Source organism: Brachionichthys hirsutus, chromosome 19 (assembly GCF_040956055.1).
Source record: "Brachionichthys hirsutus isolate HB-005 chromosome 19, CSIRO-AGI_Bhir_v1, whole genome shotgun sequence".
In the NCBI taxonomy this organism is placed as follows: Eukaryota; Metazoa; Chordata; class Actinopteri; order Lophiiformes; family Brachionichthyidae; genus Brachionichthys; species Brachionichthys hirsutus.
The window spans coordinates 2,456,631-2,483,561 of record NC_090915.1 but is presented as its reverse complement, the minus strand read 5'-3'; the positions used below and the strand labels follow the sequence as shown (position 1 = coordinate 2,483,561).

The window sequence follows — 26,931 nt, the reverse complement described above, 5'->3', positions numbered from 1 at the left end:
CCGAAAAGAAAGTCATATTCCGCGGCTTACAAGCTTCAGATAGTGAAATATGGAACCGAAAACGGCAATCGAGCAGCAGAAAGAAAGTTTGGAGTGAGCGAAAAACTTGTAAGGGACTGGCGAAAAGCGGAGGTTACGCTTACTGAAATGAAGAAAACAAAGAAAGCTAATCGCGGGCGACAAGCTAGGTGGCCGCAGTTGGAGGAACAAGTTCACGCATGGGTGCTTGAACAACGTGCTTCTGGGAGAGGTTTGTCAACGGTGCAGTTGCGTCTCCACGCCCAAGTGGTTGCCAGGGAGGTGAATATAAACGGCTTTGCGGGAGGACCTTCTTGGTGTTACCGCTTCATGCAGCGCAAACGCCTCTCTATCAGAGCTAGGACGACACTGTCCCAAAAACTGCCAGCGGACTTCCAAGCCAAGGTTGACAGTTTCCGCGCGTTCATTGAAAAGCATGTAAGTGATCACAACGTGACACCGGATCATATTATTAACATGGACGAGGTCCCCCTCACTTTTGACATCCCCATGGGCCGAAGTGTTGCAGAGAAAGGGCAAAAAAGTGTGAATATCGTTACAACTGGTCATGAGAGATCACACTTCACAGTGGTGCTGGCATGTTGTGGAGACGGATCAAAACTGCCACCGATGGTCATTTTCAAACGAAAAACCATGCCAAAAATCCAATCCTCCTCAGTTGAAATCGCCGTGAACGAGAAAGGGTGGATTGATCAAGAAATGATGAACTTGTGGCTTACAAAGTGCTACAATAAGCGACCGGATGGCTTCTTTAGAGCACGCAAAGCTCTGCTTGTAATGGATAGCATGAGAGCGCACATCACACCACAGTTAAAAAATAAATTAAAATTTTTCAACTCCATACCTGCCATCATCCCTGGAGGCTTAACCAAAATACTCCAGCCACTTGATATCTCCGTGAATAGGAGCTTTAAGTCAGTTTTGCGTAACCTGTGGGAGCAGTGGATGACGGATGGAGAGCACAGCTTCACGGCAACCGGGAGAATGCGCCATGCAACTTTCCTAGAAGTCATTGAATGGATCGACAAAGCATGGGCTTCAGTGACAACCGCAACCATCCTGTCGGGATTCAGAAAGGCTGGAATAATTGGAACTGCAACTGACGACGAGTCTGATGTAAGCGACGTAGAAGAGGAAGCGGCGTCTTGTCTACCTGCTGAGTTGGGGGAGTTGTTCAAAAGTGACACCGAGGATGGAGATTTCCTTGGATTTCGTGATTCGGAGTAAAACCTGATATTTTGGTAAACGTGTTAGCATGTTCTTTGTGCTATATGTTGTTTGGTGTTGGATTTTATCAAATAAATTTTCCCCAAAAATGCGACTTATCCTCCAGTGCGACCTATATATGGTTTTTTCTTCTTAATTATGCATTTTTTGGCTGGTGCGACCTACAATCCGGAGCGACGTATAATCCAAAAAATACGGTATATATTCCCAAAAATATAATTATTATTTTATTATATTATAACTACAATAAATAAAACTGATCGACCTGATCAGCTACATCTTGCCCAAGAGTCGTAATAATCGAGACGTTGTCGTGACGGTCGCCGATCGGCCCACTAGATGATTACTTGAAGGATCTCAACGTCTTTCCGGAGTTTGGATTTGCTCGTCTCCGACTTGTTTTGTCCCGCGTTCTCTGCCGGGCTCGTTGTCTGACAGAAGAGCTCCGGCTGGCCGCTCTGCTGGTGGCCGAATTCAAAGCTGATCCTCAGCTCTCCCATTTGACAGCGAGGGAGAACGTTGGGGATCCACTCAATCACAAACGGACTGGTCTCCTTCTGATCGGGTGTGCCGGCCCCTGCAGAGATACGAGGGTGAATAGAGCCGGCGGGACGGGCGCCTGGGCGCTGCAGAGGCTGAAAGAAACTGTAACGCACCGACTTTAAGCAAGGTGCGGAGCTCCATCGGCCGTATGGCCTGCGGCCGGTCCGACCTGCATTCCTCCGGTAGCTCTGGTTCTGGTGGGAGCTCAGGGCAGCAAAAATGGGAATAAGAGCCGTCGATGTTTTTCACAAAACTCTGAGAGCTCTGCAGCGGCAACTGGTGGACAGACGATGAGGTAGAGATTTGAAGCTTGGGTTGCAGTGGAACCTCGGCTTACCTCGTTCTGTAATCGGGTTCAAAAACCGAAACTATAATTCCCATGAGACATCACGTAAACTAGATAAATGTTTTTCCTTCCATTCAACGGTTGTTCTCACGACTTTCCTCTTTTCTTTTCCAGTAGTCTGAACCTGAACCTGCTCGGGGTCGACTCCGCCTCCGTTCTGATCGACTTCCAAGGCGTTTTAAACTCGAGAACCGAGGTTCCACTGTATTAGGTTTACCAGGATCTTTACCGCAGTATTTCAGGCTATAAACGCGTTATAAACGCGCTGGAAACTCTGTGGTTATAGCGCGTTTATAGCGCGTGTTGACTCGACTCAGGTTTGGTATCAGGAACTTTTATGGAGGATGTTTACCTTTAGAGAATAGTGCCACCTCAGTGTAACCTGGTCGTCATAGCGACAGCTTATGAAACTCCCACAACGCCTTTCCTGATCCTCCCCATTAGCAACAGAAACATCATCAACTTCCCCAATCGACATAAATACAGTAGCACAGTAGGTGTTTAAAAATGGCCGCCGTCAACAACGTGCTTTTACTACCAAATGAAAGGAGCTCGTAAAAGAAAGAGAGAAAGGGAGGAAAGGCTGAACATATAGAGGGTGTAGAATAACTGGACGTTACCTCCGGCGTGTCGAAGATGCGTTTGACCTGCACGAAGCTGGTGATGTGCCAGGTGTACTTGGTGAACGAGCCGAGAGGGAGTCCATCGTTTCTCACAAACACTGGCGTCCACACAAAGGACAGGAGGGAGTCAGTGTTGGCTCACGGTGGAATAAATATTCAAATATTAAAGTTCTGGACTGGACAGAAGGTCACGAGTTAAATGTTTCCTGCGATCGTCGTTTAATTCATCGATTTCTTCACTGGAAAGTTCAGATCGACTCTAATAAAACCACCCGAGAAGGTGAGAGGGGAGGAAACGGTCATGCGTCGGGTGACGTTGCTCCACCTGTTGTGAAGTTGGGCAGCCTCTTCTTCTTGGAGCCCAGCGACAGGCGCTGCTCCAGGGCGTTGAAGAAGTCCTGGGGAATGTGGAACACCAGAGGCTGAGGCTTCCCTGACGGGGAAAAAACAAAAACGTCCACAACGTATTACGACAAGATAAACAGCTTTATCCTTTGCTGTGATTTGTTTGTTTATTTGTTAAAAATAAGATTTATGAAGCCGTTTCTTTCTAGGGAATTTGCCATCGTGCCCTCGGGCTCTTATTTATTTACATCGCTGGTTTAGAATGTGTTGAACTACCTTCCTGGGATCAATGACGTTAGCTTAGCTTAGCTCTTTCTGGTATATAATCTTATGTAACAGTGGAATGCATTTCTCGATACAAGGACTGTTCCGATAACAAATAATTAAACGACACATGTTATTAATGTGCAGCTGCAAATTAAAAACAGCTGTGCAAATTTAAAGGGACAGATGAGCATAAACAAGCCAGCCTCTAGAATAACAGCGTAGCTTTAGCTTTACCGTCAAACTGGTAGTGCATCGTCTGGTGGATCCTCTCTGTGACGCTGGCCAGCCATTGGTGGAAGCCCAGCGTCGCCGCGCTCTCATCCACAGCCTGGGCGCCCGCTGGGACACACAGAAACAGCCATTGATGTGAACTCCTCCTCCGGGTCAACGCTGGATCAGGATTGGTGCAGCGGGACTAAACAGACGAACGATGAAGGGCATGGAGGCGGCACCTGGAGCCTTCGGGCCTCCGGCGCCGGGGGTTTTCCTCGGGCCGGCTTTCCTCGGGCCGGAGGAAGAATCTCCGTTGTTCCCCGCCCCCGAGAGACAGACCCCTGAAGGGACGGGAATGAAAGAATCACAGGTTGGAAAAGATGGGAAAAGAGAGGAGGAGCTTGTCCGACAGCGTTGGTGGAGCGATAAACGCTCCCGGGAAGTGTAACAATCAGATACCGGAGAGCGACTCGTCCAGGCGGGGCTTCTTTGCTCTGTGGTGGGGGCTGAACGGATCGGCCTGGAGCAGAGGGCCGGGACTGATGGCGCTCCCGCCAGCTGAAAGGACACACGTGGACAAAGTCCCCAAGTCATTTCAAAGGAATAATACATCAAAGGACACTGTTTACAGTTCACAGTCCGACTTCCTCGCCGCATCTCACCGTCGGGGGTGTAACTGATAAACGCTGCGAACTCCGACGCCAGTTCCTCGTCGCTGGCGAAGGCGCAGACGCAGGCGTAGAAGTGAAGGCACGGCTGGGAGGCGGGCAGGCTGGGAGGAGCGTGGCAGCGGCTGGACCCGCCCGCCCCATCGGCACCGGCTTTACTCCTCCTGCTGCCGCCCACCTGGCACGAGCAGTGGAACGCGGCGTGCTGCTCCTCCCTGCTCCTCCGCTCGCCCTTTGGACCGTCAGACAGCCCCCCCCCCGCGCCCACGGTGAGGTGCAGCAGCCCCAGAGGATGCTGGGAGTCCGTGTGGCACTTCACCACCAGGGTGTCCTTTGCGACGCGCTGCACCAGCGGTCCCGGAGACTCCGTGGCCAGCCTCCACAGCTCCTCCCTGGCTTGGATGGACGCCCGCAGCCCCTCGAGGGCGGAGCTCTTCAGGGTCAGCGGCGTGGAGCTGCTGTGACACTCGATGGCCTGCTTGATGTGGACGCAGAGGCTGTCAGACGACTGCTTGGAACTGCTCGTCCCTGGTTCCGCCTCGCCCGGCTTCGACCTTTGACCCTGCCTGCAAGCGGGCACGAAGCAGCGCCCCAGATTGATGCGCGTCAGCAAGGTGGCTCCGTCCCCGGTGGCGATGGCGGTGTCGGTGGGAACGAGCTCAACGAAACCCAGCTGTGGCGCCGCGGCTCCTCTTCCTCTGTGACACACTGAAAACACCTGGACGCCCCCACCCAGGCCGCCGTCCCCGTCCAGGGCGTCGCCGCCGCCGTCGCACCCTTTGGCCGCCCTCTCCTCGCTGTCTATGATCACCTTCACCACCTCCACGCCGCAGTTCTTGCTGCCCCTGCGCGTCACCGAGGCGTTTCTGAGGGAGATCCCGCAGGCCTTGTTCTTGCACCGGAGGCCCCGGGTGCCGTTGTAGACGCCGCACTGGGGGCACCTGCGGATGCCCCGCAGGGTGGCCCTGCCCAGGTCGGAGAGGAAGGCGGGAGTAGAGGAGGCGGCCTTTCTGCCTTCGGGGGTCGAAGTCGGCGAGGGAGTCGACGGGACCACGGCGGACGAGGGCGATGTCGTTGCTTCGGTTTCCATTTAGGGGTTTTATTTTAATTTAGATGGAAACTGTGGGGGGGGGGGGGATAGAAGATAAAGCTCTGAGGAGATGAAAGGAAGAGTGAGATTATTATAAAAAATAATCCGACTAGTTTTTATAAAATATGTAACTTTATTTAAAACATGCATTTGGACATATAAGTGCAACAGACAACCAAGACAAGCGTGCACAGCTGCTTAGTTTCAACATATAAACATATAAAGGAATGGTCCCTAAATAAGCCTGACTTATTATATGATATAATTACGCACGATTATTTTATATTTTGAAGCTAAGCAGCTCTACTAATACGTTTTGCTGTCATCTTACGGCACTTAAAACCCTTTGTGAAGGCCTTCTGCTTCAGGTGTACCGCACGCGCTCACTTCGCTTTTAAGCCCGCCCCTTTGATCCCACGTGACCACGCGGCGCGGCCCCCCCCCGGTCGGAACGTTCACGCTACCTGCTTTCAGCTCGTTTGGTCCAATTCAGCTCTCCCAGAGGCTCCAAACCGGCTCGACCGTCGCCATTCCTTCTTACATCCCGAAATCCGCATTGCGCCTGTAACGACACTTCACATTGGTCAGAGTCCATCACGTGGACAAAACGGGGCGTGTCCTTTTGGGGTTCTCTACGCGCGCCGAACTATGGGAGGCGTAGTTCGTGCGGAACATCAGGTTTAAAATGCTTCGATTTCTTTTCGGATGTTGCGTCGTTGAATATTTTAGGAAGAAACATAGAAATAATAATGGAAAGTCAATATTTAAATATTGTTCGACATTTATATTTAAATAGCAGATGTACTTAGTTAGGATACACTAAGTAAAAGTACTGTACAAATGGGTTCAAAGTGAGTTAGTTTGGATGATTCATTTAAAGTTGTTTTTAATAAAATAACTTGAAGTACATGGAAGTACATCTGAAATAGATTAATACAATCTTCTTTTAAATCAATTATAAACCCCAAAACATGTCATTGCCAACGTCCATCAGTACCAGAATTTAAAAATAATGTCTTCAAATATCTTTCTTAACCAATAACACTCAAAATTAGAGTTTGAAAATATGAGACAACTCTGTAAATCCTCATATTGAAGAAGCAGAATACACACTGTGATCGAGTAAAACACTTTTATCCCAACCAAGACTGTAATCTTAATATAGACAAAAATATTCTGATTGGAGGTGCTAGTTTCAGTATGACCCATTTCACTAAAGACGGCTCAAATCATCCGGACACTTTAAGCATCAACATTTTAATGGGACAAAGCAAAACAAACAAACAAACATATCACTGAAGCATCGACCGAACCTCCCTGCAGAAACGTATGCTGAACTCATGGCAGGTTTTTGGTTAAATCAACAGTAACTGACGATAAAGGCAACACAACGGATTTCTCGGTGACATTTAAAAAAATATTGGCCACAGAGCAAAAATGAACATTATAATTTACAAGGTCGCTTCCTCAATCTATAAAAACAATTATTTAGGTTTAAAATGGAATCATTTACATTACTAGATCAACCGAAAGGCTTCCGCTCTCCGCCTGTCAGAATCAAGTCTCTACTGCACAGAGACCAGCACTGACAGGGACGCCACCATGACTCAGCGAAATCCATGACTCCAGCAAATGTGCTTCCTGAATGCGCGCGTCGTGTTTATACAGCGTCAGCACAACCGACAAGACGCAAAACAGACCTCCGAAGCATATCACCTAAGGAACTGGAATGCAGAAACAGAACCTTTTCACAAAATTTGAAATACTAGTTTCAAGTATTTGTGCAATATTTATCTGCCCATAATTAAGATAAGAACGGCAGTTATCCCTGCAACCGGTTTATTTGAGATACTGAAAATCTAATTTCAAAAATAAAAGTTAACAGCCACTTAGTTTTCCCTTAACCTTGACTCGATGGCATCACCAGAAAATGTATTTGTCCCAAAATGAAACGCAAAAAAAAAAAAAAAAAGGCAAAAGCTCTTTATACAATGAAAGGAAGAAAACAACACTTAAAAAAAAAGACAGCAAAAGTAAAACGGCGTAGTCCTTTTCTGCGTCGGGGAAGATGACCTGGACGTCGTCTTGTGTGTGAAAAGCCTTCCAGCTGATGCACGCGGGCGTCCAAATCGCCGACTGGACTCTCCGTCCATTCCAGGAGTCGACGTGAAGGAGCGCTGAATTTACAGTCTTGCTTTCTGTCGAGTCGCCCCCGTCTCTGCTCGGCGACTCCCTTCGAAAGACGCCCGAAAACTTGGCTGGCCTCGAATTTCACTTTCATACCTGACAGACGGATCAAACCGGCGAGACGCTAAGCTAGCAGCCCTTTGCTGTGGACGACCGAGCGGCCCTTCCTTCCTGCTTATTACACATTTATAATTACAAATATCTGCCATTTTCTCTTTGGAGCTACAAACAAAATGGCTGAATGCGTTCTCCTCCCCTGTGGCTGTGCCAGAAATATCTAGACGCCATGACAGAAGTTACACCTGGCCAGTGATCTGAACAATAAAACGGGCCCAGAGGTGCGCTGGCTGCTGAAACAGCGTCCAAGAGCCCCGGCGTGAAGCGCAGTGAAGCCTTTTGGGGCAGCGGGGTGAGTTTTAAGGGCCAGTAAGATCGATTAAAATGCTGCGTCTGTAAGAGAATAACTCGCACGGTATCGGAGAGCTCATCCAAACCCCCCCCCAGCAGAGTATCGCCCTTGTGGCCTCAGAGCCTTCAAGTGGGGGGGGGGCTACGGCAATCAGTGCGTGTGGTAGCCAGCGGTGCTCATGCCGGCCTGGCTGGCTAGCACCGTCCCGTTGACCCCCTGCCCCGGCTCCACCATGCCCCCGTTGCTCACGGCCCCCACGCCCGTCCATCCGGCGCCGGCGTGTAAATGGCTGAAACGGCAGGAAAAACAGGAAGTGAGATCCAGTCGCTCGTCACGACGGCGGCTTCGCTACCGCCGACGCCGCCAAACGGGCCTCGAGTGCGTCGTGAGATCAGCCGCGCCGTTACCATGGAGACCATGTTTGCCAGCCCCCTTTAGCGGGCCGTGTCTGAGGACTCACCCGTAGCCCTGCTGATCCCAGGCCTGCCCGTAGACGCCGTAGCTCGGCACCTGCCAGCCGTTGTGCACGTACTGCCCGATCTGCTGCGTGTTGCCGTACCACTGAGCCCACTGGCTGTACGGCGGCGCCGCGAAGCTCACCGCGTTCTGCTGAGGCACGAGGGCAGGGTCAGGGTCACGCAGGCTGTCGGACCCGATGCTCGACCCCCCCCCGGGGCGTACCTGTGGCACCTGTAGCTGCTGCAGCGGGGTGACCACGTCGGCCGTCTCTTTGCCCCAGTAGCACTTTACTACGTAGCCCTCCACGGACGCGCCGTTCACGGACACGATGGCGAGGGCCGCTGCTTCGTGGGCGTTGAACCTGCACACAGAAGGGGGGACACCGGACCGTTGGGCCTCGCCGTCCTGCTGGTCGATGAGGCGGATCGGGTGCTTGAACCTACCTCACGAACGAGTAGCCTTTGTCTGGGAAAACACGAATTTCCATTATTTGTCCAAACGGGGAGAAGGTCTGTCTCATGATTTGCTCTGAAAGTGAAAGGAAGACATTCCATTTATCAACTATTTGACATTTTTCAAAGCCAAACTGATATTGGACTTCAAAAAGAAGACATTCCAACACACACACAGCACAGTGGCAACACACAAATTAAAAAGCGATTATTATCCGTCTCTCTCTCTCTATTGTGCTTACTTGCTGAGTCTAACTCTAAAAATCCCTCTGAGCTGGAACTTAACCCGACGGACAACAGTCGGACTCGCCTGTGAGATTCATCGTGACCCCCCCACAGTACACGGTGCAGTTGCTGGGGCTGGACTGGTTCACCACCTCGTCAAACGATAGCTGCTGGGTGTTGGTAGCTTAAAAAGAAAAAGATGTGAAGCCTCGGGCCTCAGAGGGTCGGCTGACGAAGCCGCGTTAAAGATCAATTACGCTCTTCCATTCGTGGATGATACATCACAACATCCGGTAACCCATGACAACCATTGGGCTTGACAAATGAAGACTTTACGAACTGAAATATCTGATTATGTACGTAGAGGGAGCCCAAATGGGCCTTTAACAGGTCCCGGACAGGGAACTAACGCTGTGTCTAGTACACACATCATATACAGAGTATAGTAGTGTGTAGTACACACATCATATACAGAGTATAGTAGTGTGTAGTACACACATCATATATAGAGTATAGTAGTGTGTAGTACACACATCATATACAGAGTATAGTAGTGTGTAGTACACACATCATATACAGAGTATAGTAGTGTGTAGTACACACATCATATATAGAGTATAGTAGTGTGTAGTACACACATCATATACAGAGTATAGTAGTGTGTAGTACACACATCATATACAGAGTATAGTAGTGTGTAGTACACACATCATATACAGAGTATAGTAGTGTGTAGTACACACATCATATACAGAGTATAGTAGTGTGTAGTACACACATCATATATAGAGTATAGTGTGCAGTACACACATCATATATAGAGTATAGTGTGCAGTACACACATCATATATAGAGTATAGTAGTGTGTAGTACACACATCATATACAGAGTATAGTAGTGTGTAGTACACACATCATATATAGAGTATAGTAGTGTGTAGTACACACATCATATACAGCGTATAGTAGTGTGTAGTACACACATCATATACAGAGTATAGTAGTGTGTAGTACACACATCATATACAGAGTATAGTAGTGTGTAGTACACACATCATATACAGAGTATAGTAGTGTGTAGTACACACATCATATATAGAGTATAGTGTGCAGTACACACATCATATACAGAGTATAGTAGTGTGTAGTACACACATCATATACAGAGTATAGTAGTGTGTAGTACACACATCATATATAGAGTATAGTGTGCAGTACACACGTCATATATAGAGTATAGTGTGTAGTACACACATCATATATAGAGTATAGTAGTGTGTAGTACACACATCATATATAGAGTATAGTAGTGTGTAGTACACACATCATATATAGAGTATAGTAGTGTGCAGTACACACATCATATATAGAGTATAGTGTGCAGTACACACATCATATACAGAGTATAGTAGTGTGTAGTACACACATCATATATAGAGTATAGTGTGTAGTACACACATCATATACAGAGTATAGTAGTGTGTAGTACACACATCATATATAGAGTATAGTGTGCAGTACACACATCATATATAGAGTATAGTAGTGTGTAGTACACACATCATATATAGAGTATAGTGTGTAGTACACACATCATATATAGAGTATAGTAGTGTGCAGTACACACATCATATATAGAGTATAGTAGTGTGTAGTACACACATCATATATAGAGTATAGTAGTGTGCAGTACACACATCATATATAGAGTATAGTAGTGTGTAGTACACACATCATATATAGAGTATAGTAGTGTGCAGTACACACATCATATATAGAGTATAGTAGTGTGTAGTACACACATCATATATAGAGTATAGTAGTGTGCAGTACACACATCATATATAGAGTATAGTGTGCAGTACACACATCATATACAGAGTATAGTAGTGTGTAGTACACACATCATATATAGAGTATAGTGTGCAGTACACACATCATATATAGAGTATAGTAGTGTGTAGTACACACATCATATATAGAGTATAGTGTGTAGTACACACATCATATATAGAGTATAGTAGTGTGTAGTACACACATCATATATAGAGTATAGTGTGCAGTACACACATCATATACAGAGTATAGTAGTGTGTAGTACACACATCATATACAGAGTATAGTAGTGTGTAGTACACACATCATATACAGAGTATAGTAGTGTGCAGTACACACATCATATACAGAGTATAGTAGTGTGTAGTACACACATCATATATAGAGTATAGTAGTGTGTAGTACACACATCATATATAGAGTATAGTAGTGTGTAGTACACACATCATATATAGAGTATAGTAGTGTGTAGTACACACATCATATACAGAGTACATCATCTCTAACTACCCGCCCGTCACTCGGCTTACTTTCGACGGTAGCTTTAGGAGCAGGTTTCCTTGTGGCCCAGTTGGTCCTGATCTGCCTCCCTCCCAACCACTGGCCGCACATCTGCTGGATGGCGTTCTCTGCATCCTGATGACGTGGAAGAAGCAGTCAGAACCCGGCGACACGCACTCGGTTTCCTCCTGCTCTCTCCTGTGCAACCCGGGAGGAGGCGCGCGTTCTCCGAGCCGCGTCTGGGTGAACGTGACGCGGCTGCCGTCGGCACACTTACCCATTTGTTGAAGAAGGACACGAATCCGTAGCCTCTGGATTTGCCCGTGGCCATGTCTTTCACCACTCGACAATCCCTGCGGGCAAGTTCAGAAGCTGAACACCTCAGGCCTGACACTAGAGGCCTCGATCAGGTCTACGAGGCACCGGCTGTTACGACGACGTAACGACCGAACGCTGCGGGTAAATGAAACTCACGTTATCTTTCCAAACGGCCCAAAAGCTGCTTTTATGTCTTCTGTGGTTATTTCTGGACTTAGATCTCCAACAAAGACATGGAAGTGACCTAAAAAAAAAAAGAACACATTCACAATAGACCTTTGGAATATTTGAGCAGGCCAACCAATCACGATGATGCAGCTCATTTATATTCCCGTTCCTCATGTTGTGCAGAATTGACATCTTAGATTCTGATTTTCCTCTGCGTGTCCACGTCTTACTATAAATCCCACCCTTGAAACGCTTCCGAACAAACGTCACAACCGTGAGACGCCATCTTACCGCTTGTGTCTTTCTTTTGACTGGTTGGCGTCGTGGCCCAGTTGACCTTGACCTCCTGCAAGAGAGAAGTTGTAGAGAGCGAGGAAGAGGAAGAGGGAGAAGGTGAGCGGCGGCGGCGGCGTGCAGAAGGGAGGAAGCTGTTTTTTTGCTTTGATCAGAGGTTTGTCACACACCAGATTTACTCATAAGTTTGTGATTGAAGAAGTTCTTTTAAATAAAAGGTGGTCTTCTGTATGCCACAATTGGGTTCTTAGACCAGCACTACAAATGTATTCATTGTCATCTAATTGTACATACCTTTGCATCAATTAATCATACAGTAAATATACAGTGGAGAACATATAGGGATATCACCGTCATAATCAGGAACATTTCAGTCTCATCTAGTAAATAATTTGAAGTAAGGTCCAAATAACAAGGGACTTACAAACAAGTGATTTTTACGAACTTGTTATACTCCTCAAATGGTCCTTCAATACCTGTTGAGAATAAAATATTTTCAACTCAAAGTATTTCTCTTGAAGTTGCTCTTATGTAGATTTTATGAGGGAATAACTTGGGGTGGGGGGGGGGGGGGGGGACATAGCAGTGAAGACGGAGGGGCAAAGGAGAGCATCAATTCAAGTAGCATGATCAGGCAGCAGGGCCACGTTCAATCAGTTCAGACACAAATGAAAACTCACTGAAAGTCTAATCGAAGCAGAGGCGTGAAGTGACGATAAAAAAAACAGCAGCCGCTGATCCAGCCTCCAAGTGGACAGTTTATTATTTTAAACCCGGAAGAACTAAGGCTAAACGCGACGTTCAAAAGACGACTGTCGGAGCTGCTGCTTACAGCCGGCCTAAAACTCACAACAAAGGTCAACCGATGGATTTTAAAAGAATCGACACAGCAGCGGATCGGTACAGGAAAAGGACGATAGTCATTTCATGAAGTAAAATCACGACACAAATCCCGATTATGTACTGGATTACTGCTAACTCACAGAAAATACTACCTAAATGAATAAAGATGGAACCGATCGCACCATCTGTTCAGAAACATAGGCAGGGGTCGTTTCAGCCATTACAACGATCATATTGCTGCACAGATCAGATAATGCAAATATTACAGACATAATCGCGTCACATCTTCAGTAATTCAGTCTCCGTTCGAAACACAAGGGTCGACATTTTACTAGAACTGCTAAAGCCTGAACGTTGAAACACGTCTGAAACAGATGGAGTATAAAATCAGTCTCTTACATGGACTACTGTATATGAAGTATACTACTACTACTACTGTAAAGGTCACAAACACACCAAGACAATCTACTAATTAATGAGCATCTCCTGATGCGTTGATACATGAAGCCATAAAATCACGATAAACACACGCACACGATAAAGTCCTCCGACAGTTTCAGGATTTGATCGCGCCCCGCCGTCCGCTGCTTCTAACCATGTAATTTCAGACCGTGCACACGTGAATAACGTGCACAATGACGCAAAAAACTACACACAGTGGAGCACGAAGGAAGGGGTTAACTAGCCTCATGATTCAAACCGTCCTCGTCGACTCGCCCAGGGGAAATGGCCGCTTACCTTACCCAGAATTTTCCTACGATTCATGGCTGCTATCGTGGCAGTGGCGTGTCTATGCTCATAGAACTCCACAAAGCAGTAGGGATCATGACCCGCCGTCTGAAGCGGACGGGAAACACAAACATTAAAGTCGAACTGAGATCCTCATTAAAACGGTACACCGGTTTTGGTCACAGAGTGAAAAGGGCTGTGAACAAACTTACATCCACAATCATTTTACAGCTCTTGCAAGGTCCGATCTTGCCGAACAACTCCAAGATGAGGGCCTCCGTCACATCCCTGGACAGATTTCCCACATACCTATATTGATTTAAAAAAAAAAAAGAAGCATTCAAGCAGCATCTCTGGAAGGAGCTATGTTTCCCCTAAATTACGATGCAAATTCATTCCGGCTGGATGAAGCAATAGGAAACCGGTTGAGCAGAGGTTCTGATCCGATCTGGGTGCAGAGGTGTTAAACCAAAACCAAAGTTTTCCTCGGTATCTCACACTTCTTCGTTGTAGGGGAAATGATGAATTCATATGACTGAAGCTCATTTACAGACTTTACATGTTTCAGAATATATGAACAATCAGAAAAAGCTCCGTACGTGGATGAATTCCTTTAACCGACATCTTCTTAAATCACACAAACCCATTTCTCACCAGGAAATAGTGAAATAAATTACCAATAAATCCTTAGAGAAATAAGTGACCTGACAAACATAACCGCTCATTCTAGATCGATTAGAGCCGCTGACATTTTAACAATAACCGGATTTCTTATTTCACCTTATAAACACAGGATTTCTCATTGACGGAAAAACAAAAGTACAGTAATAAATACTTTATTTTGACAGGACTAAAATCTCCGGAACTCACTGTCACAATTAATATTGGTAGCATTAGCCATAAAAAAAAAATAATAATAAAAAAAACACACATTTCGTGTCACGTTTATTGAATTGGAAAATCAAGCTCATTTGAAACAGCCGGTAGTTCCGTGTTGTGCTCATGAAACAATAAAATACTTACTTCGATTAGCACGGTGATATAATTAAGTGATATTTATTTTATACCAACAGAACTTTCGCACCGGGATACTCCGGACTAGCAGTGTGAACGGACACATTCAGCTCGCTAGCGTCATGTGCAAACCGCAGCTAGCTTAACGCTAAAGGCAGGAGGACACTTACAGGGTTCTGGCCTGGTCTTCGTCCATAACGTCCAACTTGCCCGTCGAGAACAAGCCGCAGACCCGGGAACAAGTCCACGACTGTCGCGGGAAGCTGCCTACAACGCTGTCAAGGTGTTTTAATGGAGCGCTTCTGCTTCCAGCCTGAACAATGGACAGCCGACAAAGATGGCGGAAGAACCGGGCCGACGGGAGCTGCGCATGCGCGGTAGCTCAGCCGACGCAGCAGCCGGCTGACAGTCACAACGCGCCTGTAGTTTCGGCTGGAGGTACTCCAACATACAACATGAAGAAAGGAATATCTCGACAAGCCTTCTGCCGATCTACTTCGAACTCGACAGGGGTATTGCTGCGGACGAGAGGACGCGCTGTGATGAATTTGGTGCGATTTGAACCAGCAACGCTTTCAATAATGAACAAAATTACAGTAGAGGAAAACAGAATAATGTAATCCAGAGGTAAACCTCCACCTCGTCAAACTGTGGAGCATCAAGTCTGATTTGGCCAGACGTGATGCTTGGTCTGTGGGGGATATTCAGTGTCTAACCGGCTCAACCAACCCTACAGGTTTTTTTTTCTGTTTTTGTCCGGGGCCGTTGCTGTGCATTCCAGAACTGTGACATCAGAAACGGAACGTCATCCCGTCTAGAACTAGTGGAAGACTGGGAAATTTGTTTCTACAGGGGTGGGTTGGTTATCAAAATACCGGTAACAAAATAACACACAACTTCTAAATGGATTTTTATTTTTGTAACATATTAATGGAGACTTTTGCTCATTATAAAACATTTAATAAAAAGAATCAGCCCTTCTATTTTAAGTCAATCGCAACAGAACCAGTGTCTGTATAAAGTGCCGGGAGGAACAGTGTAAACTTTTCAAAACAAACCTGACTTACCGTCAAATAGTAACACTGAAATTACCACTTTTACTTGCGTTTTAAATTAATGACAGAAACATAAATGATATTTGATCACCCTTTTATCTAAAAACAAAAATTCCCAAAATCCGCAGTGGTTCCCCTGCGGCCCAATGCTGGTCCGTGCTGCTCAGGCGGAGCAGTCCTGTGCGGCATAAACCGCTGCGTTGCGGCGAGTCCCGTCTCTCCGCTCAGTTACTTGGACACACGTTGTGGTCAGTGACGAGCTTCTCCATCCTCTTTATCTTGCGTTTGTTCTTGGGCAGGGGTTTGTCGTACATGCCGTTCTTCAGTAGATGCTCTTTGCTGTGATGAATCTGAGCTCCGTGCTGCAGCTGGAAGGAGCACAGAGCTTTCAGGGGCCGCAGCAAGACCTGGAAGACAAATTAAATGAAATAAAAACAAACAAACAGATGGCAGTGACGACACAGCGTCCTAATTATTCACCTCTTGGATGTTGTCGTTCTGCTCCAGGATGGACAGAGCGACGGCAGCACATTCCAGCGTGGACAGACAGATGTTGGACGGTTGCGTCCGGATCACGTACTGACTGGACATCACGTACTGAGTGTTGAGCTGCACCTGATGAACAGAAGCACATCGGGGGGGGGGGGGGGGGGGGGGTTGAACGGATGCTTCTCTGTCGACGCATCAGCTGTGTTTTATGTAAACGCTTCCACGCAAGAAGGGAATCGGATTCGGCTTCGGCGACAGTCTGACGGGATTCGGCTCCAGACAGGATTCCAGATGAACACAATTGTGCGACGGTTCTACAAACCTGTTGAGGCAGATGGAACAGGCTGTTTTTGAGGAACATGTTTTTGGCCTGACTCCAGGTGCCATCTATGATGATCACGTTACGATCAACACTGCCTCCTTCCTGGTTCTGAACCAACGCCTCCAAGTTCTGGGACTTGGAGCCTGGATACAGGATCAGCGTCCTGCTGTCCCGGCATACCGCCGCCAGCTCAGGATGCCTGAGAGGAGGAAAGACGAGGACCGATTCTAAATCTATTTTTCACATCAATATGTGACGACGTCGTCGTGCTACTGTTACCTGTCCTCACTGAATCGCCTCCCAACTATAACGTTGCATTTCCCCTGTGGTAAACAAGCAGCGAGTAGAGGAACCGTTCGAAGTACTCTGCTCTCCTGATGGAACAGGAAAGAAAGGTTTATATCCATGACCCCCCCCCCATCCAGCAGTGGTTTAATGAATGAGTCCACAGCAGTTTTAGAAGCAATGAAAAAGGCCGATCAGATTTGCACGTGTTCGAAACTGGATCAAACATCAAACAGGGCACCGACTGGAGTCACATGCGTCTGTGTTGGACAGTGTCACAGCCTGCATCCTCCACCTGCTCCCCTCACCAGACCCCCCCCCCCACCCCCACCCCATTTATTCTTCTCCCCAACATCTACTCTCTGCCGGATTGTTCAGAAATATTAACGCCTGCCTTCCCAGTTCTGATTCCGCCTGCTTCCGACTATCCAGACTTCTGTCCACGACCTTTCGCCTGTTCCTTGCTGGATATTAAGTTGTATTATTATTAGTATTGGTAGTAGACACCAATAATCTGTGTATTATTTTGTGTTTAGGTGACTCACCTCTGCAGGATGCTGAACTATATACAGACACGTGGAGACCTCCAGGGGTTGAGGTGGAAGAAAAGGACAGAGACACACCTTCTGAGGACGACTGTATGGGACAAAGTTGTGATTGACTTAGTTACTCCCCATTTCAGCACAATCTTTGTGTTTCAACCGAGACTTCAGAAATAAATCAGGTCCCCAAGAAAGCACGTTTTATTATTATTATTATTATTATTATTATTATCGGAAGGGAAGAGCAGGAGAAGAAGAAAAAGGGATCGACTGGAACTTGGCTAGCACTAGCTTAACTTTCATTCATCTCACCGGCACCGTAAACATGTCGGTCTCCTCTCGCCAACCTCGACCGGAAGGGAAGCTAGGCCGCCGAAAGCATCGATTAACCCGTCTTCCATCGAGGGGCCGTCGCAAGTGGCCGCTCCGTTTTCTTGCAGGATGGCTGTCGAGTACAAACTGGAGCCATTGTCCATGGCGGAGTTAGCGGAAAGCTAACTGTAGAGGAGCAGGCAAACACTGGGCCGCAGAGACTAGCATAGAAATAGACCATCACGAAAACATACAAGAGAATCGAGTTAATAACCGTTAACTTGTTAAGTTTAAAAGTTTGTTTTACACTTGTTCTGATTCCTCTCTTCCTTTATTTTAAAATGACTGCATGAATATCCAAATTCTTAACTTTGACGAGCAATTCGCATCCTCGATTTGTGTATGTGAATTCTATGTGCTGTACGTCTATGGCTTGGAGACTTGTTCCGGCCATGTCAACAATAACCCATTGACTCATGACTGCCACCTTTCGGTGTGGGGGAAGAAAACAATCGCAACAACAGAACCAATTTCTTTTCTTTCTTTTTTTACATTTCTCTTATCTACATGTAAGTAAATGCATTTGATGAAAGGAGAAAACAAGCTTTAAAATAATCACTTTTTACTGTTTATTCATTCAACAGACTGTTGTGGGGAAATGTAGTCTGGTCATTCAGAGAGCCCACATCTGAGTAGCAGAGAGCATGCAGGATTCTATCTCAGCTATAGCTCTCTGAGGTCGTTTACCTGGAGGATCGCAGCTCACAGACATCTTGCTCAGATGAAGTGTCAGGTTAAAGTTAGAGATGCTTATTTATAGATGAAGATTACACCCTTAATGTTGCACAACACGAACGCATGCGCTCTCACTTTTTCATTCACGCTCCTGACCTAAAGTTCTCTCACGATATGATTCATGCGCCGTTGCCACACTAGTGCAGCGTTTGCGTGGGTAACTCTGGAGAACAGAGGAGAGCAGCCTCCTCTGGATACTCGTTGTGCGAACAGGAACTGAAATTCATGCAGAAAGAGCCTGAAAACACCGGCGCTCAGTTAGAGTATAACGCACTGTCCTTTGTCCTTAGCTGGCTCTGCTGATGAGGCAGTCAAGCGATCTCTTTGTTCTTCCGGGTAACTCTCTGTCTTAGCTGATTCTGATGACTTAATATCTACCGCTTCCGACTCAGTTAGTTCCGCTGCAGCTTCGGCCGCACTCGTTTCTACAGTTCTCGCGTCTTTCGCCTCAGCTGCGGTTGGTTTTGCGATTATTTCATTGCCATCTTTGACACTCTCGTCTTGCGCAGACTCTACTGCAGCGAATCCACTCTTCTTGTGTTCATTTCCACCCACCCCATCTTTTTCCTCTGATTCTATGGGAATCAGAGGTGTCAGGTCCAGACGTGCATTGGAAGAAGATCTTGCCCTTTTCCTTGGAGGCACAATTGGCTTTTGTACTTCTGCATCTCCTTTCCAAAAATCTAGATGCTCATAATTGTCATCCAGGGTATAATCATCTGCGCTTCCCCAGTCAGATTCCTCTGAGGGAAACTCGAAGCTTGAGATGCTCAATGGATCTGCTGGGATTTCGGCGGCTTTTTCCACCTTGTTGAAGACGCTTTTGTTTGACATGTCTGTAGTCTTTTTTGTTGCTTTGTCCTCATCCTCATCAAGTGACTGAACAAAATACTTTTTATCACAAGGAGAAGAATTGGCACTGGACCTGAAGAAGTCTGTGATTTCCTCCTCTGAACTTGACATCTCGTTTTTTTCAGGCCCGGATAGAAAATCACCAACTTCATACAGATCCCGGGACAATACCCGAGGGGTTTCCTCTGGGCATCCCTGATTATCGGCGTGCTCCTCCTCCACGACAGGAGTCTCATCTAAAAGGACGTACTTCTCTAAATACCCTCTGGCCTCTCGGTCTGAATTCCTGCTGTGGAAGGACTTCTCGGAGGTGATGCTTTCTACGTCCTCCTCTTTCTTCCGACTACCGACCGCTTCCTCATAAAGATCGGTGTAAAGGAAGGCCATGGCTTTGGGCTCTTCCAGTAAAATGGGGTCTATCATTTTTGGAGGTCCTTCTGGCAGAAAGACTGGAGTCAGGATGTCCTCTTGGCTTCCAAACAAAGTTGAACCGCTTGGCTTTGATGGGGCCCTGCTGGGCGTCGCCTCAGACGCTCCGTCTGTAGTCTTCTTGTAGTTTTCTGTACCTCCATAGAAGACATCGTCAAGAAGCTCACAGGCGATCTCCCCCAAAAGGATTGCATCTGAATCGTCTCTATCTAGGGCTGTTGTTGCCGTGGTGACGTTGTCTTTGGCCTGCACTGGTGTCTTGGTGTCTTGGCTGTCGGTATAAACCCTCACCTCTTGTTCCGCCCGTCTAGGTGCAACCACAGCAGGACTTCCTGGAGCTTGAGCATCAACCAGGTTGTACGCCTCAAAGTAATCCACATTACAAACGGCTCTGCTGCCTAGAGGCCTGGCGACTGGAGCCCCTGGTGGATCCATTGCATTCGAAGGTGAGCGTTTGGCCTGGTCAGCTCCTGCTGCTCCTGATCCAGTATTTGAGACCACCGACTCACCATCATTGGTCTCTTTACTTGCCTTGGAAACAGGGATCTCCTCCAGATAAAACAGGTTGTCCACCATTTCTTTGCTCTCCTCCTCGTCCACGGTATAAAGTCTTGGAGGAACAACAATGTTGAGGATTTCAGAGCCCTCAGACACTAAGCTGAATAGACTTTGCTCTTTGTTTATCGGAGGATCGTTCGGTTCTTCTTCATCTCCTTCTTCGGGCTTCACATTTGGACGTGAGACTCCGACTAACTCCGGCCTTCCTGACCCATCTTCAGAGCTCTGTTCGAAGACTTCTCGATGTCTGTCGGCCTTACTCTTCTGACTCTTCTTCATCTCTTTCACTTTCTTCCACCTTGAAAACAGCTCCTCATCCATGACAAAACTAATCTTTCCTGCAGACCCAGATGTTACAGCCTGTAATCCCACTGGAGGGCTGAGATCACTGGGGTGTCCAGCCTCGGAAGCCCACGGGGTAGTGCAGCGACTTGGGGTCGTCTCCCACGCGATCCCACAGTCCTCGCCTTGCATCGTCACCATGGAGAAGGATGAGTCCATCATTAGGCACTGCATCTTGGGTCTTATGGCGTCATCCTGGACAGCCTCGCGTAAACTGAAATCGCAAGACACACAACATTGGGCAATTAATCATTTGTTCTGAACTTTGTATTTAACTTTGACATTTAAAGTTTTTGTCCTAAACATCTTCTTCACGGTATGCCTGTGATAGCGATTTTCGACTCATCCGGGATGGATCCTCTTTATCGCTGTGAAAGCAAACTGTTGTGTCTTGACAGCGTGAGATTATTGATTATTTTATGGTTTTAAAACCAGTTAAGTTAAAACCAGATTCACGCATAAACCTTTGAGCTGCAGTTGCATCCAGACCGTATGATCATAAACTCCAGGCAGCGTTCGCTACCTGTTTCGAAGTTGCTCCACTTCATCGCTGTCATCCTGATCTTGATCAATAATATCTTCAGTCATGATTGCCGTCATCTCAATTGTGTCTTCATCTGACGCCACCAAACCTTCTGTCAAAGCATCCATTGCTGTGGATTGTGGTGACTTTAGCTTTCGGGTCTCGCCACAACTCCGTACTGCTCTGTTGATCTTGTCGAGTGCGCTCGCCTCGAGTTTTCATGCTCAGCGTGATCTTGAAATGTAAAACTGGTCCTCCAGTGTTTCATGTGAAGCATCTGCAAAATGTCGGGAGGTGATTTTATCGTCTGTTCACGCAGACTGAACCCTTACATTGGCAATCTGTGTTAATTTGTTAAAGACTGCGACTGCATTGAAGCAGCAGGAGGTCTAAATATACTCACATATCCCACGTCTGTCAGTCCGTCTGTAAGTTCAGTGTCCGGTTTGGGTTTTAGCTGTTAATAGCTGATAAAGGATCAAAATAAATCCCAGCTGACTGTGATCTGGGGAAAAACAAAAACGGGTGGTAATAACTTGTGTTCATGGGTGACTTTAATCATAATAAAGTGTTTGAAGTGCTGCTTTATTTTAAGTCGACATGATTCACACTCCCATTGAAAACGTCAGCCTTGCACCTGCTTGTGTCTGTCCCGCTGGCAGAGGTATGGGAAATGAAAGGCCGGGTGACTCGGGGGAGGGTTTGAGTTTAGTCAGCAGGTTTGTGTCTGTTTGTCCTCTAGTGAACTAACCCTAACCCTTCTGGAAACAATAAGCATGTCCATTGGAAGGATGTATTATTTGGTTTGTTTGAATCTAATTCACAGAAAAGTGACTCCGTTTATTTAATTAATCTTTTATGATTCACGTCCATCATTTGTCTGTGAAATGTTTTTTTCTTCGCTGCTTTTTAAAATATCTTCAAACAACACATCCTTTCAATAAACCTTTCTGAGAATCAAAAGACAATTAAGATTGTTGGTAATTGTGCTGCATTTAATGTGTTTTCTTGAATTCTGTCACCCCCTAGCGTTATAATATGGCATTTCCCCTTTCCCCCATCGTTCCTATCTTCTATATCTTTCTTTTATTTTTCCAGTGTAACTATATTTGCACTGACATGACTGAGCAACTTAATGTTGACATTTCTTTCTACTCATGTTTTCTTGTGAAACAGTTTGATTTGTTCTCTACGCTTTAATAAAATAAATAAATAATAGTACGTCGTTTCAGCGCATGCGTGATGACGTCACCCACATTAATGCTCCTCGTAGAGCAGTGGCATGGAGGATGGAGCTGAGCAAATTAACGAGACGTTGGTCGATGAGAGGATAAAACGTGCCGATGGAGCGTCAGCGTCAAACCGCAGCTTCGTCTGAATCCCGGGTCGAAGTTTAAACCAGCTGGAGGGGGAACCGGAGCTGAAAGCTAGCCGCCTCCGGTCGGGCACACGGGAGGATCATTTTTCGACTCCAGCCACCAAATCCAGCAGAAAATGGGGTATGTACGTACCTGGATGTCGGGCGAAACGGGAGGTGGCGGTTCTCTCTCCACGTGTCGGTGTCTGACGGACATTAGTTGTTAGATTTAAGCAGAATTCACCCGGAAACCTGCTGCACAGTCTGGTAAACACTGCTAAGCTAGCTAACTAGCTTCCAGTGCTAACTGTGTGAACTACTCTTACAGAGATTGTTGTTGTTGTTGTTTCTTCCTATGCACTTTTAAATGGATGAACTTGTGACACATTGTTTGACTTGGACAGGCCCAGCAGGTCAGAGGTCAACTTGGGGATGCCACACACATTGACTGAGGACTGTCACAGGACACTAAGTGGGAGTTATTGATGAGCACATATTTACACGTCCCTTTTTGTAAATGAGCCTTGATGTAAATTATATTAATAATTGTACTAATATGAGCTCCTTTTTTCATGGAGGCCGAGTTAAGAAGGAAAACGACGTTCTTTCAGCTGCCGGTGGTTTGCTGGATGGCATCCGGGGCGTTTCAGGGTGGAGGCTGAGCCTCGCCAACGTCCCGCTGCCTCCGTCTGCGGGGGGGGGTTACTGTCAGGGATGCAGGCTGTTGCTATGGCAACGCAGCAGCTAAGTTAGTAATAAGGGTCTTTTTATTTGGACTTGCCCGTCGAGCACAGGCTGCCTCTGTCAGCGCTTCTCCCGTTGTTGTAATCGTTGTCTTTTCTCTTATACAGCAGGAAGGATGGAGGTTTACTGTTTGAATCATTTTTAAATCAAAGACCGGTACGTTTTCATTGTGAACGGGGGATTACGGGCTAACAATCGGCGCACGCCACCGATGCAGATCTGAATCTAGGCCATGCTAGGAAATATAAAATGACAGCCAAAACGTGCCATCGGCTGTTACTTAGCTTAGAGCTGACCAGATCTGGTTTTGCGTAATGGCTTGTCCTGAACGTGTTCTGATAACACGGAAGAAATTCCAAAGGCAAATCACGCGGAAGGAAGGAAAATGTCTTCGTCCTTGGTGTGTGAGAACGAGTCTCTGCTCTGCTTAAATCCTTTTGTGTTGATCTTATCACACCTTTCGTTCACCGACATGCCGTATCTCAGTGTCCAGTTTCTGATCGCTCTGTTTCTTCTTTCTTTGCGCAGAGAGCAGCCCATCTTCAGTACACGGGCCCACGTCTTCCAGATCGACCCGAGCACCAAGAAGAATTGGGTTCCCACCAGCAAACACGCCGTCACGGTCTCCTACTTCTACGACTGCACCAGAAATGTCTATCGGATCATCAGCCTGGACGGATCCAAGGTGCGTTGTCCTGTGTCGGGCGTCCGGCTTGCTGGACCCCCCCCCCCCCCCCCCCCCCACGCCTTTAACAGCTTCTTCCTTTTGACACCCACAGGCCATCATCAACAGCACCATCACCCCCAACATGACGTTCACCAAGACGTCGCAGAAGTTTGGCCAGTGGGCCGACAGCCGGGCGAACACCGTCTACGGCCTCGGCTTCTCCACGGAGAGCAACCTGGTCAAGGTGACGCCGCCGCCGCCGCCGCCGGCCGAGAATCTCAAATGGCTTTGCAGGCGGGGGGTAGCTAAAGCTGTAGCTTTGGTTTAGCTACAGCTTTAGCAGCATGGTAGCTAGCTTTAAGGGCTCTCTCGTTTACCGTTATGGTTTTACTTAAGTTGCCCGTTTCTGCCGCATAAATGCATCGCTAATTCTCTTGTTTCAGAGTGCAAGGCACTTAGCTACTTGCTGCCACCTACTGATCTGGAGGAGTATTACATGATAACTCTAGACAGTTTTTTTTGTTTTGTTTTTTTTAGTTTTCAGAGAAGTTTGCTGAGTTCAAGGAGGCAGCTCGGTTAGCCAAGGAGAAATCTCAGGAGAAGGTCGAGCTCGCCAGCACGCCCTCTCAGGTAGGAAACGCCATCGGCTTGTAGTAAAAGTACTTTGACGTGTTTGCAGGAAAACTGCAAAGTCCTCCCTCCTGCTGTTTGTTCTGCTCCGTCAAATCAGACGCGTTGAAGTCAGAAGCTCTCTCTGTCTCGCGCAACTCAAGTTAGCATGAAAGGGTGCAGCTAGCATTCCGAGTTGTTTAATTGACCTCATTAATGCTCTATTCATGCGTGTTGTAGCTCGAGGTCTTGGTTTCAACGCTTCACCGCTGAGCGAACGCCTCAGCGCTTTCTGTCTTGTTGTTGCTCTATTCTTTCTCAGGGTGGCGCTGTAAAAAGGAATTTGTTGCCCGTCAGCAAACCCGTTAAGAAGCAGGTAAAGAGATGAAGACGTGTCTCTGATGGCCCCTTTTACCAGTCCTCCCCCTCAGCCCCCCCCCCCCCCAGCCCCCCCAGCAGCTTTCTAACGAAAACTTCACGAGAGCCCAGCGATCATTTCGCCATCTTTAAGCGTATAAATAAAGGTTTATTTATCACCTCGTGCCGGTGAATCCCCCCCCCCCCCCAATTTTCCTTTCATGCTCTCAAAAATTGACACTCTGATATTTTTCCATCTCTGGATTTAAAGTAGCACTAGCTAGCATCTGCTAGCAGAGCTCAATGCTTTTTGAGTCATTCTGCTGAAGCTTCATGATTAAAACACGACAAAGAACACTTAACACAAGCCGGTGTCCAGTCTATTGATTAGGCTAAGCTAAGCTAAGCTAACCCTCTCTATAGCATCCTAACGTGTGAGTAGCGTTGATCAGCTCTGTCTGCAGGAAATAAAACGTCTGACTGTCGCTGTAACCAAAAATATTTTATAAATAAAGTTTTCACTCCTGTGTGAAAGCAGGAGTCGGCGCCAGATGATCTGCAGTCGCCGTCGACCGTAGACAGCATCAACGGCACGGACGAAGGCCGAGTCACACCAGACACGCCTAAGCATACGGAAGCCCGAGCCGAGCTGTCCCAGAATGCACTGCCCTCCTCCCACAGGTAGAGGTCGGCGACGTTTAAATGCTGCGTAGAAAGCGGGGAATAAATTCCGTTTCCCCTTTTGATGGCAAGTTCGTCTCCCGCCTCTGCCTCCTCGTCCCAGTTCATCCAGCGTCAGTAAACACTGGGAGGCGGAGCTGGCGGCGCTGAAGGGGAACAACGCCAAGCTGACGGCGGCTCTGCTCGAGTCCACGGCCAACGTCAAGCAGTGGAAACAGCAGCTGGCGGCCTATCAGGACGAGGCCGAGAGGCTGCACACGCGGGTATCAGCCGGTCGCCACAGTAACCAAACAGTGCGGCTGGTTGAATTGTGCGGCCGATGCATGCCTAAACTGAAGCTTTGGGGTGTTCGTATCCTAGGTGACGGAGCTGGAGTGTGTGAGCAGCCACTCGACGGTGGTCAAATCCCAAAGGACAGATCTCAACCAAACGATAGAAGAGCTGGAGTTCGCTTTGAAGATCAAGGAGGAGGTTCGAGGAGTGAATTACGGCGGGCTCGATTGGTCGTGTCTGATTCACTAATCGCCGTATTTACTGCTCCTCTGATTATTCCAGGAGTTGGAGAGACTTAAAGTGGAGGTGGAGAGCGCAAATGAGTTCCAGTCTCACAAAGATGCTCTCCTGCTGAAACTGCAGGTGAGTGATGCCCGGGCTCAGGCTACTTCCTGGCTGCTTTATCCCCGTCTGTGATGCTAGTTGGAAGCACAAAAATCCCGACGCGCTGTTTTTGTCTGTTCCAGGACACGGAGTCGAGGAACCAGGCGCTGGAGGCCCATCTGAGCGATCTGGAGCAGCGTCTGGAGAGCGACCAGCAGGAGAGGGAAGCCTTTCGAAAAAGCCTGCGCTCGCTGCTGGAGCTGCTGGACAGCAAGATCTCCGAGCTGACCGAGCTGCGGGACTCGCTGGCCAAGCTCCTGGAGGCCAGCTAGACGGCGGCGCCGTCGCCTCAGCCAGCGGTCGGAGGGGGGGGGGGGGGGATCACCTGCATGTCGGCACTCGCATCGCCACTGGCACATTAACGACTTGAATTCCCCCTTTTTTTAAAACACGTCTGTTTACACACATTTTTATACGTCGACGGTTCACTCGCGTTTTCCAGCCGTGCATAGAGACTTTGCTCGGCCCATGCCTTCCCCCTGGTTCGTTCTGGGACCATGTTGACAATCGTACGTGTTGAAATGCCGAACACTTTCACTTCTGTCCGTTGGAATGTCGTC

General features: G+C 47.4%; 4 protein-coding genes across 4 annotated transcripts; 1 reads left to right on the top strand and 3 right to left on the bottom strand.

Annotated features, from left to right (window-relative positions):
* Positions 1-1,562: 1,562 nt before the first annotated feature.
* Positions 1,563-5,376, bottom strand: c19h2orf42 (chromosome 19 C2orf42 homolog). The gene is made up of 8 exons (XM_068753090.1): positions 4,266-5,376; positions 4,063-4,161; positions 3,843-3,944; positions 3,625-3,729; positions 3,104-3,211; positions 2,776-2,876; positions 1,923-2,085; positions 1,563-1,843 (listed from the first exon to the last, which is right to left on the bottom strand). The coding sequence occupies exons 1-8, from the start codon at positions 5,359-5,361 to the stop codon at positions 1,602-1,604; spliced, it is 2,016 nt and encodes a 671-aa protein (XP_068609191.1). The 5' UTR covers positions 5,362-5,376; the 3' UTR covers positions 1,563-1,601.
* An 870-nt stretch (positions 5,377-6,246) lies between these two features.
* LOC137908187 (cytotoxic granule associated RNA binding protein TIA1-like) lies at positions 6,247-15,072 on the bottom strand. Its single transcript, XM_068752551.1, has 12 exons — positions 14,966-15,072; positions 13,994-14,090; positions 13,791-13,889; positions 12,207-12,261; positions 11,904-11,991; positions 11,707-11,782; positions 11,459-11,564; positions 9,179-9,277; positions 8,860-8,944; positions 8,639-8,777; positions 8,418-8,566; positions 6,247-8,246 (listed from the first exon to the last, which is right to left on the bottom strand). Exons 1-12 carry the CDS (start codon positions 14,989-14,991, stop codon positions 8,108-8,110), a joined length of 1,158 nt encoding a protein of 385 aa, XP_068608652.1. The 5' UTR covers positions 14,992-15,072; the 3' UTR covers positions 6,247-8,107.
* Positions 15,073-15,743: 671 nt separating this feature from the next.
* dtwd2 (DTW domain containing 2) lies at positions 15,744-18,044 on the bottom strand. Its single transcript, XM_068753089.1, has 6 exons — positions 17,801-18,044; positions 17,492-17,582; positions 16,941-17,035; positions 16,662-16,860; positions 16,331-16,465; positions 15,744-16,257 (listed from the first exon to the last, which is right to left on the bottom strand). Exons 1-6 carry the CDS (start codon positions 17,962-17,964, stop codon positions 16,075-16,077), a joined length of 867 nt encoding a protein of 288 aa, XP_068609190.1. The 5' UTR covers positions 17,965-18,044; the 3' UTR covers positions 15,744-16,074.
* Positions 18,045-20,501: 2,457 nt separating this feature from the next.
* LOC137908712 (homer protein homolog 1-like) lies at positions 20,502-26,643 on the top strand. Its single transcript, XM_068753134.1, has 11 exons — positions 20,502-20,518; positions 20,566-20,592; positions 23,926-24,085; positions 24,180-24,311; positions 24,605-24,697; positions 24,999-25,052; positions 25,572-25,714; positions 25,818-25,977; positions 26,075-26,185; positions 26,270-26,350; positions 26,455-26,643. Exons 1-11 carry the CDS (start codon positions 20,502-20,504, stop codon positions 26,641-26,643), a joined length of 1,167 nt encoding a protein of 388 aa, XP_068609235.1.
* Positions 26,644-26,931: the final 288 nt, after the last annotated feature.

Coding starts and splice junctions, on each gene's coding strand:
- dtwd2 (XM_068753089.1), bottom strand. CDS start 17,964: ATGGACAATGGCTCCAGTTTGTACTCGACAGCCATCCTGCAAGAAAAC. Junction 16,466..16,661: donor TGTTCCATCTGCCTCAACAG/GTTTGTAGAACC, acceptor TCTGTTCATCAG/GTGCAGCTCAACACTCAGTA. Junction 16,258..16,330: donor AGAACGACAACATCCAAGAG/GTGAATAATTAG, acceptor TTTGTCTTCCAG/GTCTTGCTGCGGCCCCTGAA.
- LOC137908712 (XM_068753134.1), top strand. Junction 24,698..24,998: donor TCGCCAGCACGCCCTCTCAG/GTAGGAAACGCC, acceptor ATTCTTTCTCAG/GGTGGCGCTGTAAAAAGGAA. Junction 26,186..26,269: donor CTTTGAAGATCAAGGAGGAG/GTTCGAGGAGTG, acceptor TGATTATTCCAG/GAGTTGGAGAGACTTAAAGT.
- LOC137908187 (XM_068752551.1), bottom strand. CDS start 14,991: ATGGACGAAGACCAGGCCAGAACCCT. Junction 11,565..11,706: donor TGTCCTTCTTCAACAAATGG/GTAAGTGTGCCG, acceptor CCACGTCATCAG/GATGCAGAGAACGCCATCCA. Junction 8,247..8,417: donor TGGGATCAGCAGGGCTACGG/GTGAGTCCTCAG, acceptor CTGCCGTTTCAG/CCATTTACACGCCGGCGCCG.
- c19h2orf42 (XM_068753090.1), bottom strand. CDS start 5,361: ATGGAAACCGAAGCAACGACATCGCCCTCGTCCGCCGTGGTCCCGTCG. Junction 2,086..2,775: donor GCATCTTCGACACGCCGGAG/GTAACGTCCAGT, acceptor TCTGTCCACCAG/TTGCCGCTGCAGAGCTCTCA. Junction 1,844..1,922: donor CCGCACCTTGCTTAAAGTCG/GTGCGTTACAGT, acceptor GTATCTCTGCAG/GGGCCGGCACACCCGATCAG.